Source organism: Lethenteron reissneri, chromosome 8 (assembly GCF_015708825.2).
Source record: "Lethenteron reissneri isolate LAM-NWPU_2019-01 chromosome 8, ASM1570882v1, whole genome shotgun sequence".
Classification (NCBI taxonomy): Eukaryota; Metazoa; Chordata; class Hyperoartia; order Petromyzontiformes; family Petromyzontidae; genus Lethenteron; species Lethenteron reissneri.
In genome coordinates this window covers 12540976-12562941 of record NC_083786.1, presented here as the reverse complement: position 1 = coordinate 12562941, position 21966 = coordinate 12540976, and the positions used below count along the sequence as shown (strand labels likewise).

Below are 21966 nucleotides of genomic sequence, written 5' to 3'. Positions count from 1 at the left end.
CCTCCCTGTAGGCAAGTGGACTTTTTACACCCCCCCCCCCCCACCTGCGTACGTACACCTGACGCACCCCCCCGAGTCCTATAGAACGGCCGATATTTAATCGACGCAGAAACGATAAATAATATTAACGTGTTAAAGCAAACAGATAGACCACCGCTGGACTATCTAACTCATTTGAGGGCCAAAGTAGACAAATTAGTATCGAGTCTTCACCCCCCCCCCCCCCGTTTCCTATGCGTACATTGTCAGCAGACCCCCCATACACAAGCGGAACGCATTTGGCTTAACCCCCCCTCCCCCCTCCATGCGTACGTACTCAATGGATGGCTCCTACCCACACGTGCAGCGCGTCCACACACCCAGTGGGCGGCGGTATCTCCGTGTAGCCGTCTCAGTAGCCCTGCCTCTCTCGCTTCGTGCCACTCCTCAACTCCCCGTTAGTATTTCATTCTGTTAAGTCCACTCCGTTTTTGTGTTCATTAGATCTCTTCTCAGAGAGCATCAACACAGCTCAACAATGAGCAGAGTGCTGCACTCACACTGTAAACACAGTTCTTGGATTCGTTTTTGTTCACGAAATTTGTATCTAGCATTGAAAACACAGGTAAATGTATTGATTTAGACTACATTTCACACGTGTTTCTCACACTTTACAGTGTTGTTATTTTCATGATGTACAGGGTTGTTTACGATTTTATATTCATCGGCAATAATTTTCATTGTTGCAGCAACTAGTTGGACTTTTCAGCGTAAACAGACTTCTCCTCCTTAAGTCCAGCTTGCCGAGATTTTGAAGCATCACAGCGATGCCCTCCACGACTCCCGACTCGGATGTGGCTCAACCACCTCAATGTAAAATGAGACTTGTTACTCGACATCACCGTCATCATCCATACAAGCCGGGATGTCGGTTGGTGTGCATGTCAACTTCATGTTCGCATAATTGATTTCATCTATCTGGTCAATCTTTGTAAATCTAGGCAGGCCCGTGCTTCCTACATATGTCAACTAAACGCTTATGCCCTCCTCACTGTGTCAAGCAACAATCCAGGATAAAAAGTGCACATTTATGAATTGAGGAATGTATACTAAAAATGAAAGAAAAATCTGCAGCTTTAAACAATATGAACATGCCTAAGTGGCAAGTGTACAGTAGAATTAACGTTTTTGTTATTCCTTCAACTAAGACAACTCCAAAGTTTAAAGGAATACAAAAAAAGCTTCTGTACTTAAAAAAATAATACAGTGGATTTAACTTAACGGAGCGCAAGACGTGGAATTACGTCCTTTGCACTACTAAGCAGGAGGTACAACCCTAGGAACAGCGTCTGAATGTCTGTGGACTAACATTGGAGGCTTTTTTTTCCAGGTCAAGTGTGACCCAGGAATGGCTTCGCACAAACCTAAAGGGGATGCATGGTGCTCGGACGTGCGACCTACAAACCTGCAAGTCACAAATAAATAAATAAACTTCGATCCAAAAATTGTGCTCATTCAGCTCAACTGATTGCTTTAAAGTCAAACATCTCCAACCGTATTGAGTAAATCTGAAAAGCACCTTGGGGTGTTTTTTCTCATAATACTTGATATTAAAGCTTTCCTTTGAAGTGTAAAACCACATGATGCTTTCACGTATATCAACCCACAAGCGCAACTTTATCGCCGAATAAAAATGCAGGCTTGCCACGAAACGTTCACACGCCGGTCTTCCGCTGGTCTGCGCTCAGATAGAGGAACCTTCGTTGCAGGAGACGGGCAAGTAGGTGTTTGGCGAGAGCCCGTTGGAATGCTTTTCATCCGGAGTCCCAGTTATCGTCTGCCAGTAATACCACAAAGGAAACGGGTCACCGCATAATACAGGTCAAGTATATGGCAAAGATAGATAAGTGCTGTGCCGTGGCGTGCCACGGTTAAAGGATATTTTCAAACGTCTTGCAGAGGCCTGGAGCACACATCTATGAGTGTGCAGATCCCGATGGAGAGTTCTTCTTCGCATCATCCGATGCCGATAGCATAATGCTAATTTAATTGGGGAGGGGAGGGGAATTAACACAAATAAAATAACGTTTAACTGCAACAAGTGAGAATGCAAGTGTTTTACCTCCGCCTTCACAAAACCCAGATTCGCACTTTGCCTCCGTAGATCCGACTTGATAAGTGCTTCAGAAACAAATCGTAGAGAACAGGGAACGGTACAAGTCAGAGGCGTTTCCGTGTTCAAAACATCAAGCATTCTCCATTGGCAGGCAGTGGCACAAAACTCACCACTCGCACAATGGGGCTCCGTCTACCCGTAGCATGAACGCTGTGGAGCTCCCACAAAGTGGTATACAATTTCTAGTCTCATCTAAACATTTTATTCAATTAGCAATCAACACAAAGGGGGGGGGGGGAGATGGGAGGGGAATGTATGTACGCAGCGTACGTAGCCAGTCCCGTGCTAATCGGAGGTGCAGGGAAAGGACAACAAACTAAGGACAAAAAGCAGTTCTAAACAAATGAGTCTTCAATCTAGTTGATTTAAAAGTGCTTAGCTCCAGTGGCTTCCTAATATTGGAAGGAAGAGCATTCCAGACGGCCGCAGAAGCGCATCTGAAAGCGCCGCGTGATGCGGTGATCACCTCAAACCATGCTCGACGTGCCAGCAACGCCAGCAAATACAATTACTGAAGGCAACGTCGACTTGAGCGGGGTTGAACGACAGCCGTGGGAGAAGGCTTAAGATTCTATGACCTGGAAAATGGTCTTCACGCAGCGTCGATCCCACGTGCATGCACCGGTGCGGCCCCTTTAACTTTATCGTTACTCCCCCGAGGGATTATGGGTTTGAGTCGAATGCGAGCCAAGCACGCTAACTACAGCGCTGCCTGGCGCTTTAACGGCATTCTGACGAGGCTTTCTGGACAAATGTTTTAAAATTTCTGACAGGTACAAGATCATCATTTGTTTGTATTCACTGTGTGGGAGAGGGTGATGAGTGAGGGCAGACTGGTAACCACAAGCACATTTGGTTTTCATCACACAAATTATCAACGGATAAGTTTGTAGCTTTACGTATACAGTATATACAAAACACAATGGTCACAGGTGAAATATTTACCGTGGGCATATTTTTATGAAAAGTACTTGACGTACAGTAGATACAAATGAGCTTGGTTCAACAGAGCCATGGTTCCCATCAATTCTAAAGGCTGCACGATGTCAAATAGCAGTTGTAGGATGAGATTATTTCATTCAGCGTTTTATATTGAATGTAAAAAAAAGGTACAAAACAGCAACTAGTTGTTATTATGTTGCTCTAAGTCTGAATAAATCCCCTCAAGCCATCGTCACGTCGAACTAGCCTGCAATGTAACGATACACCTAGGATCCGAACGTGAACAGATTTCATCGCTCCATTTCTTGGCTGCCACTTCGACATTATTCTAGACCAACGACTCTGATCCCTTCTAAACCATGACATACACTGCACAAGCAAGCTTAATTTTCAAAACCGTCTCAATGATGTCATTATCATGCGCATGCTCTCAAATGCACGCGTTCCTTTTCCTGTCTCTCAATGTCGTCGCAAGCTCACATCTCTCCAGGATTCGTTGCACACTTTGGGGGTGCCACGGTGGTGAGATGTTAACTACCTCGCCTGGTATACAGCAGGTCGTGGGCTCAATCACAACCCTGACGTTTGTATATTTGGAGTTTGTATGTTGCTCTCCCTGTGATCGTGTGGATATTTCTTTGGGTCATCTGGTCTTTCCCTCCACATTCAGAATCGACACATTTTTAGAGTATTTGGCTGCTATGAATTTCCACATCAGCAAATTCGTTGAGCTATGATTTATGGGCAGATCACTTCTAAAAACGAGCGATATAGCTGAGTGGGAGTCTGACCTGGTGAAATAAAAAATTGTTTAATAGTTTCTATTTTTCACAAATTATTATGCTTATGAACCATATATTTGCAGGTAGAAGTGGTAAAGCTCTACAATGTCTGTATGTTGAACTGCACCGTACGTAGCCAACCGTGCTACTCGGGAGGTGCGGGGATGGATCTCACCAGTGAGGACGCACCCCAGCAGCAGGAAGGCACACAGAAAGATATTCCCTGCCAGCGGGCTGTACAAGGTCGTCAGCTTCCCTTGCACCAGCGTGAAGATCAGGCCAAAGATCTGCACGATGCATTACGATGACAATCAGACTCATCTCTCTTCAAGCGAGTGCAGTTCGTTCACAAATATCCGTCAGTGGATTATCGGGAATGCCGATTCACCGAGCTTGTGATAAATAAAATATCTTTACGAGCGTTGGTTTAAATCGTTTGGCTGCTCCTCACTCAAGGTTATAAAAATAATACTCTACCCCTTCTGGCATATATACAGGAGGTGTTATGATGTTCAAACACCAAATAGACACCGATTGCAAGGCATCACGTCTGCATTAACCACACATGTCACAATACAAGAAAATACGCATTTCTGTTTAATGCAGACTTGATGCCTTGTACAAAGGTGTCTATTTGGTGTTTGAACATCTTAACACCTGGATTCATGACAGAAAAGGTCAAGTATTTTTTTTTATCTTGATACAGTACTAGCAAAAAGGGTCCCGTAGAAATGCTTCTCACTCGTTGAGGGTCTGCAACTCAGTGATCATGTGACATCCTTACGGCATTCCAAACAAATAAATATATATTATCACCTAATTTACATGAAGCTTGCAATAGTCGTGATGTTTAGCCCAGCAATCTATTACCCTAGATCACTACGAGTCACTGTACATGTGTATGTAGCTTCTCAATGACATTTACTTCCAATTCTGGAAGGGATATGAAAAAAACTCGATGCCAAATGCCTTCATAGGATTTATTTCCTCCTTTCATGGTCATAGGTCATTATATTACTTTTTGAAATCGAATTCATCAGTTATCAAGCCGTCTAGCGTAGGTCCTTGCACCAGCAGGTGCGCCACGGTGGCTAGATGTTAACTACCTCGCCTGGTATTGAGGAAGTCGTGGGTTCGATCCCGACCCTGGCGCCTGCTGTATATTTGGAGTTTGCTTGTCTCTCTCCCCGTGGTCGCTTGGATTTTTCTCCGCATCCTCTGGTTTTTCCCTCCAAATTTATAAATACGCATTTAGAGTACATGTATTTAGCTGCTATAAAGTTCCACATGAGAAGCCACCTTCGTTGGGCTATCATTTGTGGCCAGGTCACTTCTGAAAAAGAGCTAAATAGCTCAGTGGGCCTTACCCAGTGAAATATAAATCGTTTAGTTGCTTAGATAAATTCCAGGGCTGCACTTTTATCTTGACATAGTAATAGCAATCCTCCCCCCTCGTGTGGATACTTTGCTCCCTTGGACGTAACGCAGCGGCTCGTGGGACTCGGCACGGACGTGAAATGAGAGACGTCGAAGAAAGAGCTGGAGCATTGTTCACCGCTGCATTTTCATGTTGTGATATGGACAGTGTGTCCAGCAGTGGAAAGAGCATGGCCAATGATGATGATGATAATGATGCACAGCTGCTCGAGGGATCCATGTGCGCACCTGTGCAGAGGCGTTGAGAAGCCCGGAGGAGGTGCCCTCGGACTCGGGATACGTGATCTCAGCGGCAAACTCGAAACCAAGAGGCAGGTAGCCTGTCATGAAAAACCTGTACGAGAAACACATGCGGTGTGTAAAAATACGACAAGGTAAATATGCAGCCGTGAAATTGCTTACCCACACCGCTGTTGGTGGAAAGGCCTCCACTAGCCGTGAGTGGATATAAACAGCCACTCCAGAGGGTATTTTTTTTGGCCTACTCTTCCACGCTCGCCAGACGCCTTAAAATAATTGGGAGAACCCACACTTTTTTTTTTCACCACGCGCGACCTACCGATCGGCTAACTGCGATGCATCCATTTACACTGCTGGGAGGGCGGTGGTGGGGGGAGGGGGAATGTGAGAAACTTGCCCCATTGCTGCAAGTGCCGTGCCGGGAGATGCTGCCGGAGTGCTAACGGTGAGCAGACTGGACTGGCGAGCCAGAGGTCATCGGTTGGTCAAATCTTTTAACAATCTAATTTAGCATTGGCGTTTTAAGTAACTGTATATGTTGTAAACAATTTGTTATATAAAAACCAATGCACTCATGATTGCAATTAGGCATGTAACGATTCACTCCACTCAATTCGATGAGTCGTCATTATTCGGGCTCTTTATTTCATCCAAGAATCGATCCTTTGTTTTAACACTCGCTGGAGCGCCTCGAGTAGCCGCAGTGGCTACAGGCACCAACTACAACTCGCACTCAGTTGAATATAACCGATTCCCTGCAAGCACAATTTGATGCATGTATCACGAGTGGAACGACCGGTTTTAATAACTGAAACAATGTTGTTACATGCCTGATTGTCATCAGTAATTATATTGCTGCTGTCCTGCTGAAAATGTGCTTAGCAAACATTGCCAATGAACACTCGCTTATTTGTTTTAGTTTCAGTGAATTTAGTGGACATGTTAATTATGAACAATCTATAGCGGGGAGCAGGATTTATGAACATGTGTGTGTGCATGTTCAACTTCTTTCTCGCCGTACGTAGCCAACCGCGCTCATCGGAGGTGCGGGGAAGGGCAATAAACTAAACGCAAAAAGCAGCTCTAAAGAAATGCATTTTCAAATTTTCAATCTTGATTTTACAAAAGCACTTCATAACCCAGGTCACCCTTGCAAATAACAAATGTCTTATGGGTCTCAAATAGTTTCTTATTTAATCTTCTGGTTAAGTAAAGGATACAACAACTCATTAGTAATATTATTGTAAGACATCTTCTTGGTTCTTTCGGTAAAGTCACGTAGAAGGGAAGTAATACAATAATAAAAATAAAACATAATAAATTTTTATTATTATTTTATTACTTCACTTCTACGTGACTTTACCGAAAGAACCAAGAAGATGAATCCCTGCAGTCACGAAAGCTTTAAATCAAAATTGTAAGACATGTTTACCCAGTAAAACCTCACTGAGCCTCAAGACTCTTTTTGGAGTCTTTGAGGGTCCTGTCAAGGTTTTGCCAGAGCGGGCGACATTGCTGTGTGGGAGCCAAAATTCGTCAATTTGCAGGAATGTTTCGGCAGTGGGACGTTGTGGACAATACCAGTTACACTGGATGGATTGTAGCTACGGGAGGGAACTGTGGAAGCCGGAGGAAACCAATGCAGGACAGGGAGAGAACATAGACTCCACACAGAAAGGCAACCGAGTGGGGAATCGAACACAGGTCTTTGGTGCGAGGTGCAACCGTCACCAATGCACCACCCTGCCGCTTAGCATGTAAGACTTGGACTGATCGCTACGAGGATACAAGGACACCCCACCTACCCGAGCAGGCCAGCGGTCAGAAAGACCAACCACATGTAGCCCAGGTCCAGTGTGAAGGTGAACACCACCATGAAGACGAAGGACAAGATGTAGACTGTCAGCGTTGTCTGCCTGCAAGTAAGACAAACACAATGATCATTCATTGAAGAAGTGGTTCGCGCAGCAGGAATGAAAACATGTCGCATGTTTTAAGCTGTGACGCTTGCATGCCAACCGTATACAATGCGGTGTTTAATATACGGGTAAGGTAAAAACAAAATGTACAGGGGACTGCAATAGGTTCCTTACATCAGTACCGGCATAATGCCCTCCACTGAAGGCAGCTCTACCGAGCAGCTCAAGAGGATAAATGCGGCCCACTCTTACACGCTGTAAAGCATTGTGGGTAATACATCAAATAAACTGTTGCCCTATCTCCAGTTAAATACAAAATGGACTTCTGCTTCGATCAGCATAACGACCTGCCAGACTTACGTTGACAGTACAATATTTAATCCAGCACGTAAACTCTGGACCGGTTTCATGCATCCGGGGCTCATCGGCAGTTCGGCTTGTAAAATAACTGCTGGTTCACTCTTCCAAGCTTGCCAGACGTTTCGGAAGAGGCACGAAATATATAATCGAGAAATAAAATGTAAGCAAAATAAACCTTTTAGATTTAGTTACATGAGCTGAACTGAAGCTGTTGGTTGTACACTCATCATATAAAACCTTCAAGTACTTCTGACAGATGTAATGTAGTTTTGGTTCAAACACGTCATAGCCTTAGAAAAATGCATGCGTGGCTGACACACCTTGTCCTGTGGCCACTGTGTGAAAGGATAACCTATGATATACACCTCTGGAACTAACACGTTTATTCTTTATTTATCTCAGTCCAAATGACTTGCTAAAAACTACACGCCTTGCTCATACGAAATAGTGGGCAAATACGCAGCCCCTACAAGTGCTGACTCGCGCCACTGCTGGCAGAAGGCTTCCACTGGAGGGAGCTGAAGAGAGCCCTTCCTCCCACAGGGTATTTTTTTGCCTCCTCTTCGAAGCTGGCCAGATATCCTAGAAGAGGTAGGAAGAGTCCCTAGAATTTGCCCCACCAGATGCTACCTGCCAGTCAACTAACTGTGATGCATCCATTTATACTGCTGGGTGGTCAGAGGTCGTGGGATTTAAGAATCTTGCCAAATATTTCGACTGCCACACCAGGAGATTGAATCGGCAACCTCTTAATTGCAAGCCCAGTGTGCAAACTATCACAAAACCACAGCATCCAAATATGTGTGTAAAATTTCTTGAACATATGCAGGTGCAATACAAACAGCAAGCCCAATGCGGAAAAGGTGTGCGAGCCACATTGGCACTTACTTAAAGGTCTTGGTGCGGTCCAACCAAATGCCACAGATGATGGAACCCAGCATCCCCGCCAGCACGATGGTAAGACCGATCCAGCCAGCAGCCACCTCATTCCCCTGTGTGCAACAACAAGAATTCATTGTCGTCAGAGGGTAAGAAAGTTCAAGTTAAGAGCTCGTGAAAAAGCAAGTCAGTCTGTCATCGATGCCTCCTCCATCATGTCGATTTCATGACAGTGTGAACGTCATATATGTGCAATGCCTTGCAATACATTTTGCACATGGTACCTTGCCTATGACCAAATCACCCAAAATGCATCAGATTCCAGATGCTAAGCAGGTATCAGCCTGGATAGTGCCTGCATAGGTGACCACCATGTACTTTCAGGTTGTCGTAGGTGGTTGCTACTTAGTGGGCAGTAGCCAACAGATGTAGCAAATTTCACTGTTGTACTATACTTCTATGCTTCCCACCTTTTACCAACCCGCACTGATTGGCAGGGTCAAACAGCACCTGACACGGTGTGGAGAGGCCCTCATCAAGAAGTGGAATGACAAGCACTGTACATGTTACCCGACAATTTGGGAATGCTTTAAACCTGTAACACATGGATACATTCCCAGCGCAGTTATCTTAGGAGCTAGAAACACACTCTGGAGAACATTTTCTCTCTCACAAACAGTGGATTGTGGTCATATCTTCTTAATTGTGCTGTTTAAGGGAAATGATTTTGTGCAAGGACAAGCCGTGACATGCCTTCCCAAATGAAAGAACTCCGCGAGGCAAACATACTTAACGTGTTTGCCAAAGGAGTTATAACTACATTGCTCTTCACGAACCTGACAGATGATTTACACAAGGAAAGCATTACGGTAGATTGCATAAATGTACATAACCTCCTGATCGCAAACGGTTAATAGCAGCTTTAAAAAATGCAGTATCGATTCACAACCCTTTCACCTCCAACACTTTGGTCATATAGTGGTGGTATTTATGTCAAACACAAGTGCCGATTTACTAACCTTAAAAGTTAATCATTAACAATGCATATTAAATTAGCATTACAGGCAACAAACACAGGAATGTGTTTTAAGTTTATTGTATTGAATAACATGTATATAAGTATAACATGCAGCCTATATATTTCATGACTGCAATGATACATTTGACTTCAAGTTTTCTTCATTTATTAGAATGATTGCCGTTATATAATGTTTCACGATATATTAATGACAATTATTGCAAAACCAGTTCCCCGTAGCGTTCTATATATATTTAACATTTTTATCGCTTTGTTTGGTGCTTTCCTGTTTGTCCATTTCAAATAAAGATGACTTCATTCTTCTACCGATGTTCACTCAACACACGCCTGCCATACACGTCTGATAATTATTGCAAATTTGCACATTCTGCGAGTCAGTGCTCGTCATGGGACCTTTTTGCCAGCATCAAGGAATCAAGTTGCTGCATTAACCACACGTGCTCGTGGTGAACATGCAAACAAACATGCTCTGACAATATATGTACTGATTTTTAAACTGATTGGCCTACACCAGAGGCAATATAACGATATTTAGAAAAACGAAATTACCGTATGATATATCATACCGCTGCGTCATCCTGGAAACCAACGTAATTTGTGAAGAGCCAATGAGGGGGGTTAAGGTGCAAGAGGTCAATGTTTGTGACCCAAAATAATAAAAATGTAACCAAAGACACGCTGGATGTGAACTTTGTCTGACTTGTGAGACACACATGGCCACATCATCATCGCGGCATTATCGATGTTTCGTCATTGTGGGGGAACGGCCCCCCGTGGGGGTGGGCGGAGTATCTGTTGAGAATGCTGAGAGCCAGAAACCGACAGTCTCGAGGGGTGAAAGGAGTTAGTTAGCGTTAAGCCATGCAGCCTCTACAGACACTAGGATGCACTACAATGTAACTAAAATATCACTCCTTTTTGACAACAATTGTGACTAAATTGTGACAATGCGTTACATCTCTGGATAGAAGAGTCACGTATTCTGTTTATTACATATGGTAGCAGCGACTCCAGATGGCTGGATACCTCAATAGCTCGAACACAAGTTACTCACCATTGCGAAGTCTGCACACATTCAATAATACAAATGTCGATGCAGCCCATTAACATTACCAACGAGTAGTCTTCTGTTAAAAAAAAACATTTGAAATCTGACTGCAAATAACAAGCTGCAAGTTTAACACGTGGGCTTTCGCGACCAATATCATCCATAATGCAAGTTTTTTGGGTTAGATGACAATTCATTATTAGTACAGCACACCGGTGTGTTGGAGAGCTAAGCCACACCATTTACAATCTGAGTACGACGTTTCGCCAGTAGTTACAACTTGCTTCATCAGGCAACATCCAGATTTGTGGAGAAATCCTCCCGTTTCGTTCCTTAAACAGAGACGTAGATATGAGGACGACACTTGTGAGCAACTTCTTGCGCTATAAATGTTGTGGCTTGGCTCTCCAACACACCGGTGTGCTGTACTAGTGACGAATTGGCACGTTCTGTTTACGTGACAAACCTTACTAGTTGGCTGTGTCGGGTGGTGGCGGGTTTAACGACACATTTATATAATTACGCGATCTAACCCAAAAAAACCTGTATTATAAACAAGCTGCAAGTAGATTTTTTGTGGCATAATATAATGATCATGACTGTCCACCCTTGAGGTGAGTTGTGAGACAGTGTGATGTGTTTGTCAGACAGCTTTAATCTCTGTCACCTCACCGGGTAGTGACGAATCACCATCTGATTGAGGAGGGTAGACATGGAGTAGAAGGATCCCGTGTTTATGCCTGACAAGACATCAACATTTCCATCACTCATTTACATATCCTCTTCAATAACAAAGTGAACACAACTTAACGACTACTGTAGAAATTTGACTGAGCCCTCTACACCCTCTAAATCACGTGGCTGGAACTTAATACTGTACATATAGAAATCGCCATCTCATAGTGGTTCGTGCTCTTTGTTATGAACCCGGCCACGGCTAACGCCAGACTAGAATGAACATTCTCGAGCAACGCGAATCTGGACCCACACATTCAAACCGTCTTCAATAGCTGGAGGGGGCGATGGACGTCAGAGTCTTTCCTCATGCGCAAGGGGGGGGGGCGAGAGCCAGAGCAGACTATACGACAAACAGACGCAGATCCTATGGTCGGCGTTCCACATTGACCGCGTCGTCCCCACCCTGAGCATGTGTGCGCCCTCCTCCCTTAAACGAGGTCACGATACGGGGGTTTCCCAGACATGAGCACACAGGTGCACGCATCTGCGGATAAAAATCAATGTCGCATTGGCTAGCTATCGAGTGCACAGGGCTTTACAACCGCACCAAGGTCCACGGGCCGGAAGGTCTCAGGTGCTGGCCTCGGTAGAGGGACGAAGTTAGACCGGGGGTTGCCCAATTCATTCTTTGTACAGGTGTTCCTCGCTTTATGCGCTAGTAGTAGATGCGTCCCAAAAAAAGTGCACACAAAGCGAAACCGCATGAGACAGCTGCCTGCTTAGTAGCGTGCGCAGTGCACGCACAGTACACACACTGTACACACACACAGTACACACAGAGTACACACGCAGAACACAGTACACACACAATGTTGTCCCACGTCCGAGCGCATAGCCGCAAGCGAGAGAATTCAAACCGCATAATATAGCGAATTTTGGGTAGAAATAGGTTCGCCGCATTATACAGCGGGAAATCGCAAACCCAACCCCTATAAAGCGAGGGAAACCTGTGCGAGGGGCCCCATGCCTACGACACCACGCCGCTGGACTCCCCGTTAACATCCGTGTCGTACCGTAGGTGACGACGAGAAGGCAGAAGGGCCTGCTCCGTGCGAGGTGGACGATGGAGCGCCTGTACGAGTACTCGATGGGCGGCACGAGGAGGAGCGAAGCCTGCGCCCGACTTGGGGGCAAGGAAGGCCCCTCCTTGAACACTGCAGAAAGCGAACATTGTCAGTGCGCACTGGAAACGCTGAGATCAACTCGATGAATTTAACTCTGACAAAAGAACTGACCTTCAAATAACACTTAGTAGATTAATCATCATAATGGATATGACTTGTGGGGTGATATGGCTCTTTCATTATGGGGCTGGAACAAAAACCCAGAGTATTTTGACAAAAGTAGACAAATTATTTTAAAATGAGAAGAGTAGTTTTTCTTTCAGTAGATGCTCAATATAAACACACCCTTAGAAAAATATAGAAAAAAATCAAACGCTCCAAGTTAATGTTGAAAAATACTAAAGGAGGAAAAACTGTTAACTGGTGCAGTTCCCACTGTCAATTTAAATAAGCTGTTTACAATATAGGCTAAGCCATGTAAAGCTGCACATGCTGAGCGCGTGATGAGTCGGTCACTCCTGTCGCCGTTGTGCTGTGTGGCTCTCCGATGTGTTTTCGGGTCGTGCCGTGCGTTGTCCGATGTAATGGCTCAGCTCATGAAAAAGCTCCCAGCATGTGGAGCGAAACAATGGGACATCATGCCAAACCCGCAGGCATATAGAACCGTAAAAACACACAAACACATCGGAAAGCTGGCCACTCACTCTTCTGCTCTGAACAAGGGCCTATGCCTGTTTATCTTTTCTACTGTAAAAAATTTCTCCTATAAAGACATTCACTATTATTGCAGTTCGTGGTTTTTGACTTGTGCATACTGCCAACAGTCTTAATAATTATTTAAGTTTTCATCAATCCTTACATATCTTGTAGATTCGTATTATATGCTGGCTGTGCTAACTAATGTCTATTTTCTGTTCTGGATGAGACATTTGCAAAGATAATCACATTCCAAATTTTATTAATTTACCCCATCTCCTTTAACAGCCCAGCTTTGAAACAATGCACATGATATAATATATTTAATTCAAGTAATGTATAGCAGCCCTTTGTTAATCCACTGCTGGATGAAGGCCTATCCACTCTGTTCCCATAATGGGGGTTTGTTTGACGATACATCACATTGGTCCATACGGGTTGGTGAAGTCAGTGGGGAGGGGTCAGGACGGGCTCGGATATCACTCGCCACTGATAATAGCCATGGCCAGGAATCTAACCGAGGTCACCTGTTTGCAGAGGTGGGACAAAGTCATTGTCATGCAAGTCCAAGTCGAGTCTGAAGTCATCAAATTCATGACTCGAGTCTGACTCGAGTCCAAGTCACATGACTCGAGTCCACACCTCAGAGGTGGGACAAAGTCATTGTCATGCAAGTCCAAGTCGAGTCTGAAGTCATCAAATTCATGACTCGAGTCTGACTCGAGTCCAAGTCACATGACTCGAGTCCACACCTCTGCCTGTTTGATAGTGCAGTGTGCTGCCCCCTACGCTACAGCTCCCACACTATGTTCACAAAGCTTAAAAAGCCGCCTTTCAAATGTATATTCATTCTCTGAGGCAACTTAAAAGGTGTATTCTTTACCCGAATATAATGTAATGTTCAGGGAAACAGGAAGCCAGGCTACTGATGTGGAGTGGAAAGACCATGGGTAGTGTACATTGTTACCCTATGACAGTTGGCATGTCACCAAATATACACTCGGCCTTGCCGCATTGTTTGCTGTCCTTTTAATACAAAAAGCTGTTAGCCAGCCACTTTACCGTTAAAATATTTTGTCCATCATGCTCGATGATTAGGGGACTAAATTCGGGATTTTAAGGACAATTCTCGATAATTTTCCCAGAAATGTATTAATGCCAACCGAAGTTCCAGGTGACACCACTTGCAGTGAGAAAAGAGCAACGTGATGTGATGCAAGTAACCTTCACTTCCTGTGACATCAAACGTTGGGATAAATCTGAAACAAATAATTTGTTCGGATCGTCACGAATTTGGTCTCTCGGTCCGATTTAGGATTATTCACATGAATCCAACAGCCTGGAACACATCCCGATCGCTGATATATTTTGTAAGGGGAGTATGGCTGCTTATTTTGTGTGGTAATGGTTGCCTTGAGATTGGTAATAAAATACATTCAGAAAGAAACACTTTATCCAGATGATGTCAGCGATTCATAGAAATGAATACACACTACAGGGAGACCTGCATAAACAGCGAATAATATAATAGTGTAGTTTTTTGTGGTGTGCTGTATATCTCTGCAGTGTGTTTTCGGGTTGTATTGTGTATAATGTACAATGTGTTGCTCTGCATACTCCCAGCACGTAGATAATACTGAAAACGCATCGGAGAGCTAAAATAATTTCAGTCACTAATGGGACCTAACATTGCCCTAGCATAAAGCAAACATGTGGTCGTATTACTTTATAGGTTGTGACAGTGTCTAATAACATCATAGAAAGTATGGTCCCTCATTCACCATATCTCAGTGCACGTCATTTTATTTGTAAATCATCTTGAGATGCAGTCATATCCAGGCGCTTTATACATCCACACTGTACTGTAACTGAAGCTTCCAGTCACAATAAAGCGACAGCACCCTGGGCACTCGTGCCAACCCGCACTTCCATCCCTTATCTACGCGCAAAACCAGCCCTGCTATTGCTTCCCTACTTGCGACACTCCATGCATGCCATCTCGTTGGCTACTCTCACTCAGGGCCAGGGTAGTGCTGGCCAAATAAACATTTGCTCTAAAATATACATTTTCCGAGAGATGTTCGCAGCATGCGCAGCGAAACGTCAGACATCTGACACACAAGCCGAAACCGCACTGGGGAGCTGGCACAGCAGCACGACCGCTCCTGCAGTACCCCTAGAGAAGAGTTAGAGGTACATCATCACTTTATTATACGGCTCACGCCAACTGTAATATACAACCAAACATTGCAATTAACGCATGTTCAATTGAGCAAATGGTTGCTGCCGTTGTAGGGCTTACGCTGGAATGTATTTACTCTAGAATATTGTGGAGTATTGTTCGTTTTTGAATAGTTTGCAAAAAAAAATTGAAATGCCACTGGCACAAATGCTTTCCTTAGTTGCTGTAATCCGGGTCATGGGATGAACAATCCGCTCACAACACACTAACACCCTTCTAATCTGCAGGTGACCGTGCCAACAGAAGGCGAGCCAGTCACGAGGTACTCGAGATGTGTATTTGCCAAACTGACGTTTTCCCCCCATCACTTTGGGTTGCCACGTCCCTCTCATTTGTTTAACCCTCTAGGTGACCTGAGGATGTAAATAACACAGTATTTTTTTGTTAACATGGGTAAGCCGAATTCACATCTTGATGGGTGATGGGTGAATAACAAGGTACTTACCTGGTCGTAAAGGTCTACCCCTACAATATATACATTGTCAACTATGTTTATTATACATTTATAAAGGTATAGCATATACTGTACATTGCATTAAATCATTAATCGCTTTATTGACACATAGAAAATGTGTTTGACCAAATTAGCAGGAATGTGTTGCATCTCAAATCGCTGAAGCTAAGCAGATTTGAGCCTGGCTAGTACTTGGATGGGTGAACACCATGCCCAGCAGGATGTTCTAGGCTGTGGAGCTATGTGGTTGGCAATGCAGTAATATCCATTATTGTACTGCACTTCAATGCATCTGTCTGTGCTCCCCACCTTCACCAACCTGCACTGACCTGCGCGATGAAGTATGGTCAAATAACCACCATGACCGGCATGGTCTGCGGGAGGTCATCATCCAGCAGTGGACTGACAAAAGGAGCTGTACATGTAGCAAGGCTATTTCACCCCAGACTGTCTGCCGCTGCTGATGTTCAATAATGCAAAGCAAACAGGCAGCTGAAACTACACTGCACAAAAAGGTCGGGCTGAACTTATTGAACTCGGCAGCTGTAGAAAGAGCTTTTGTTTGAATGTTTTCTACCATTTCCATTCAAGATTAATGATTGATTTACATTGAAGACTTTTGAGTCAATCCACTGCTGAGCGGAGGCCTCCGTGCACCGTCACGATCACAGGGGTTGTTTGACCATACTTCATCTGTGAGCCTGGGTCCAGTTTAGATATCACGAGGCAGTGGTGTGAGCTGTGGCTGGATATTGCAATATAAATGTAAACTTGTTTAAAACGCCATCGCCGGAACATTACTTTAAATGTATGAACAGTTGATCATTATTACTATAACAACCCAGAAATCTGTCCCGCGTGTGACGTCACACCACATGCCGCACCCCCCCCCAGCGGAAAGATTTTTTTTTCACAAAGTCGCTTCTTTACAGAAAGTGACGGTCAAAATGTATCTACGCAGCACAGTGCTACATCCGTACGTAACGTCACTGCAAAAGAGCCCCCCCCCCCCACCCCCGTCATGACTAGAATAAGAATAAAAAAAAATTCGCTTAAAATTTGACATTTCTTTATTTAAAGTTATTCAAATAAATAATTCAACGCGACACTTTATTTACAGAAAGTGACGGTAAAAAATAAATATACGCAGCAGTGCTACATCCCCCCCCCCTCATTAATAATCATGAGCGGGTGGATTTTTACACTCCCATAGGTCGAGCAGATTTTTTTTTACGCAAATTCGCTTTAAATTTGACGTTTATTTATTTAAAGTTAATCAAATAACTAATTCTACGCTGCAACAAAGTGTATTTGGTGTCTTTATTTATTTCTGCAGCACTTGCAACAAAAGGTAAGTCTTCCCATCGACAGTTGCACGTGGCCCTGTCTAGATCTAAAAATCCTCAGCGGATCAAAATGTTCATCAAGGATAGTCAACTGCATGGAAAACCTTTTGAACAGTGATAAGAGATTCACACAAAATATCGTATACTGAAAAATCTTCCAAAGGCCTTAAGTTCATTTTAAAAGTTATGAAAATTTTATTTACGTGCAACAATTACTCAAAAAAATTGCAATCACACAAGAAAACGCAAATGTACATGTTTAATATTACAGCTTCTGTCCTAGGACGGGCAAAAGGCTAGTATTTTATAAGATCTGTACGCTGAAAATCTGCATGTAGGAAGGGTGAGGAGGTCTAGCCGCTTGCCATTCAAGAAAGCCAGACTCCGGTAAGTGTAAGCTCATTGTAGAATACTCCATCGAGACTTGTGCTCCTTGAAGAGGTACATTATAAAATATGAAGATGCCATTTAAAACTGAGACGATATTAATACCTTAATATTTTACTGGGAGGATAAACATTGGAGAGGCGTTGTAATTGATCATTCGTTTTGTTGTCATCCAAAAACGCAGATCACCAAATCACCCAGAGTGTGCCCGAGGCTGTCAGACCTCGGAAGCTCAGCAGGATTTTGAGCCTGGATCGTGCTGGGATGGGTAACCACCCATTGTGGGTAACAGAGAGCAGTGCTGCAACATCCACTGTTGTTCTGTACCTTTGCCAACTTGCACTACCGAGCGTGGTGAAGTATGAACAAATAACCCCGACGGCCCGCACAAGGTGGGGAAAGCGGATCAAGCAGTGGACTGACGAAGAGGCTGTACACGTACACGCTATCCAAAACATCAAGGTCCAGCAGTTAACTCCCAGCCTGACGCAACGCGACACGAGTGTAACGAGCAGACTGGTAGATTGCGTCAGTCAAATTTCACATTCACAAGAGTAGACCTTACCAAGCAAAACGAGCAGGAACAGTAGTGTGGAAACGCCGGCTGTGCCATAGAAGAGGATGTTGATGTAGTAGCCAAGCGAGGCCACCTCCACGTTTGGAATCACCTGGGGTGGAACCAGGAAACCAATGGCCACCCCAAGCTGTGGAGAGAAGCCAGAGACAGATTTTACATTCAACCCAGAAAGCTACATCTACTCGGGGAACCCTACACAGTTCAGGAATATAAAAAGTTTAATGTGCAGCCCTGCATTTGCTTTTCATTTACATAACACAGTTAAATGAATTACTTATATTTAACTACTTAAGGAACTGTCTGTAGAATGTACTATAAGCCTCTGAATTTATCACTATTGACTGCAACTGTAAAATGCTAACTGGTTCAAGACGGAAATGTACTGTAAAGCTTACAAAACATAATCATAACAACCCCATGACAGCCTTTGTACTGTAAGAATGGCACAAATGCCAAATGGCCTTATATTAAGAGTCTCTATGGGTTCTCCACAATGATGTAACCTCATTTGTAGAAATTACTCAAAGGGTAGCTATGAATTTTCACTTGTTCAGCTGCAGAATATTCTAGATGGTCAAACAACATGAATATCCACGTGTGCAATGATTTTTCCTATCTTCTTTGGGTTTGCATGGAATATTGCGAAAGTGCAGGTGAAATGATGAAATGCTGACATAATATAGCATCACTTTTTCACTGCTTGTTCGTTGACGGATCAATCCCGAGAGGTAATTGAAGTGTTCTTATTCCCTACTCGAATTGTCATCACGAATGCGCTCCACACTCGTTCAGGGTTCATGTAAGAGGGTTTTTTTCATTCTTGAGTTTATTCTTGCGCATATAAGTTTCTCTCCCTCCCTTTCACCCTTTTTACAACGCAATGTTCGCATTATAGTTCACGCATTTCTAATTTACAATGGTAACCATGATATGAAATTAATATCCCATCACACAATGAGAGCTGATACAATTACATTTAAGGAAACCTAATAACCATTACAGTTTAGTCTGGTTTTGTCGCAGTCTTAAAACACACACGTGTAGTGTGGGGCCATCCATTGAGTACGTACGCATGGAGGGGGGAGGGGGGTTAACCAAAATGCGCTCGCTTGCGTATGGGGGGGGGGTCTACTGACAGTATGCGCATATGGATCGGGGGGGGGGGGTGAAGCCTCGATAATAACAATGCAGCCGGCGGTGGACTATCTGTTTGCTTAAACACGTTAATATTATTAATCCTTTATCGTTTCTGCGTGGATTAAATACCGGCCGTTCTATAGGATTCGTGGGGGGGGGGGGGGGGGTGCGTCAGGCGAACCTGCACAGGTGGGGGGGGGGGGGTAAAAGTCCGCGTGCCTACAGGGAGAGGGGGGGGGGTCAAGCCAGAGCATTGGCAGGCCATGATACGCAATTGTGAGTGTTGCAGATTCAGTATGCAATCATGTAGGAGGATATGGTGGCTGTAAATTGATTAGCGAGGCTCAAAATATGGCCCTGGCAAAATGTCTAATAAAAAATGGGCCAGGAATTTTTTTTTTTTTATCAAAGGAGCAACTGGCAGATTTTGCAGGTAACTGGGATGGAATACGCCTCCACGTGAATCACCAGGAGCCATGAGCAAATCAAATTTTGGATAAAGGCTTCCCCGAGCCGTCGCCATCTCTCGCAAGTCTCTCTTGCAAGTCTCAGGTCGGGGCTTAATTTCAGGCGGAACTGTCCAGTTCCTGAAAATATCTCCCTGCTCCACAGCCAGACGCTAGGGGACAGGGTCCAGCTGTTTGAGAATTTAATCCCGTTTAATTGGCATCTTAAAATCTCCAAAACCGTTGGAGGTGGCCCAATTTATGGCATCGAATTCAGGATATGGCTAGTGGCAGAGAGATATTATATTACAAGCGTGAATTTGGTGGCCGAGAGCACGCCGATATGGTCAGATTACGGCACACGCAGCGCACAGACCCGCACAGCACCATGCACAGCACCTGGTTGCCAAAGACGGCTACGGCACAGGCGGTGGAGACCTCCCTGGGGCCGAACCACACGGAGGCGATGCGTGAGGGCATGCCCAGGATGAAGACCTGGCCCACGGAGCACACGGCCTGCGCCAGCATCGTGATCCCGAAGCCCGCGTGGTCCGGCCTCACGCTGGCCAGCTTCAGCCAGGCCCCGACGCAGTTGAGGGCCGAGCCGACCACGGCGATGAGGCGAAGGCCCTTGAGGTCCAGCATCCACGTCACGGGGAAGATGAGCGGCACGTACAGCAGCATGTAGATCATCGACAGCCAGTCCACAGACATCAGGCTCACGTCGTAGTAGCGCGCGAAGATGTTGCTCACGATGCTGTACTCGATCCACTGGAAGGCGTTGGCCAGCGAGTAGGTGCTGAAGACGAACAGCACCAGCCATCGGCGAGAGGACAAGCCGGTGGCAGGCGGAGCCTCGGGGGTCGTGGTCGGGGTCGGTGATGGAGACGGGGCCATGAGGGGGCCGCGCTCCGGGCCTTTAGAAGTCCCCCGAGCCCCGGTCACCTCCTCCTCCTCCTCCAGCACCTCGTCCTCGGCATTGCCTGGCACGGACAAGTATGGACGCTTACCGAATGGACTGGCGGTCTGATGGTGGTGGTCTCCTGTGTAAGCGCTGCCAGATTTTGACATCGTCCACGCGTCCGCGGACGGGGCAGTTTCAATGAATGAATGGATCGACTGACTCGCTGACACGCCGCTGACACGCCGGGCTCGTCGTTCACCAAAGTAACGAATGTAATCAACGTCGTGTTCCCATTCACTCATTCATTCATTACAATCCAATGGTTTGTTCAATCGGCGAAGCGAGCGTCCGTTCGACACCGCCGCCCGCTGTTGAGTGCGCAGAGCGAGTTGCGGAGATCGCGGGTCAACCAAAAATGTGACGCCTCCCCTCCACCCTCAGCACACAGCAGCTGGTGACGCGGTGACAGCGCGACACGAGCACAGCCGCGCCATCTTAGGAGGGGAGTAACGCAGAGGAGGGCGGCCTCTCGACTTCCACGGGCGACATTGACCTGCGGCGCCACCCAGCGGGCGATCGTTGTCGTGCGATGTCCTTGCGTAACATGGCGGTCTGTTGTTTCGTCTTAACGAGTGGGACCTCGAGACGTTTCGATGTATATCGAGTGTACGGTTCTGTGGAGTTCACGTGCGGCACGCTGCCATGCTGCTCGTGTACGACTGTAATTTTTTTGTAATAAATGAAATAAAGCTGAGATATCTATGCGTGTAGTTTACACTGCAGGAATGGATCGATGTACAAGGTGGTCCATATGTCTTGTGACCTTCCAATTAATGGACCCCGAGAAAATTTTTCCATTGAATCATTATTTCTGATGTAAATAAACCTCACGTAACGAATGCAAGGTTTTAGATGATTAAATTGGGCTCACAAGACGTCTGGACCATGCTGTACAGGACTGGCAGCAGCATGGGGGCGGAAGCCTTCATCCAGCAGTGGATCGACCACGGCTGATGATGTTGCCTATTCCGAGTATCGTAACGCAATACTGTATTCTAACATAAATTAATATACGAATGGCGAAATAAATTGCCTGTTTACATATTTTGGTCACCGATTATCGGTTCGATTAGTAAAATCGAATAACTAAAACGGTGTCATCTCAGTAACCCGC

At 45.1% G+C, this 21966-nt stretch overlaps 1 protein-coding gene across 1 annotated transcript; it reads right to left on the bottom strand.

Annotated features, from left to right (window-relative positions):
• Positions 1–301: 301 nt before the first annotated feature.
• Positions 302–21402, bottom strand: LOC133361458 (heme transporter FLVCR1-like). Its single transcript, XM_061580377.1, has 10 exons — positions 20288–21402; positions 18294–18432; positions 12553–12693; positions 11474–11541; positions 8724–8827; positions 7362–7472; positions 5545–5650; positions 4055–4166; positions 2102–2160; positions 302–1816 (listed from the first exon to the last, which is right to left on the bottom strand). The coding sequence occupies exons 1-10, from the start codon at positions 21092–21094 to the stop codon at positions 1724–1726; spliced, it is 1740 nt and encodes a 579-aa protein (XP_061436361.1). The 5' UTR covers positions 21095–21402; the 3' UTR covers positions 302–1723.
• Between the last annotated feature and the right edge of the window lie 564 nt (positions 21403–21966).

Bases quoted from the DNA above. Each gene is read 5' to 3' on its own strand.
- LOC133361458 (XM_061580377.1), bottom strand. From the start codon at position 21,094: ATGAGTGAATGGGAACACGACGTTGATTACATTCGTTACTTTGGTGAA. The intron at 12,694-18,293 runs GTAAGGTCTACT...CGCTTTCTGCAG, and splicing joins GTTCCTGCTCGTTTTGCTTG to TGTTCAAGGAGGGGCCTTCC. The intron at 11,542-12,552 runs GTACGACACGGA...ATGTCTTGTCAG, and splicing joins CCTTCTCGTCGTCACCTACG to GCATAAACACGGGATCCTTC.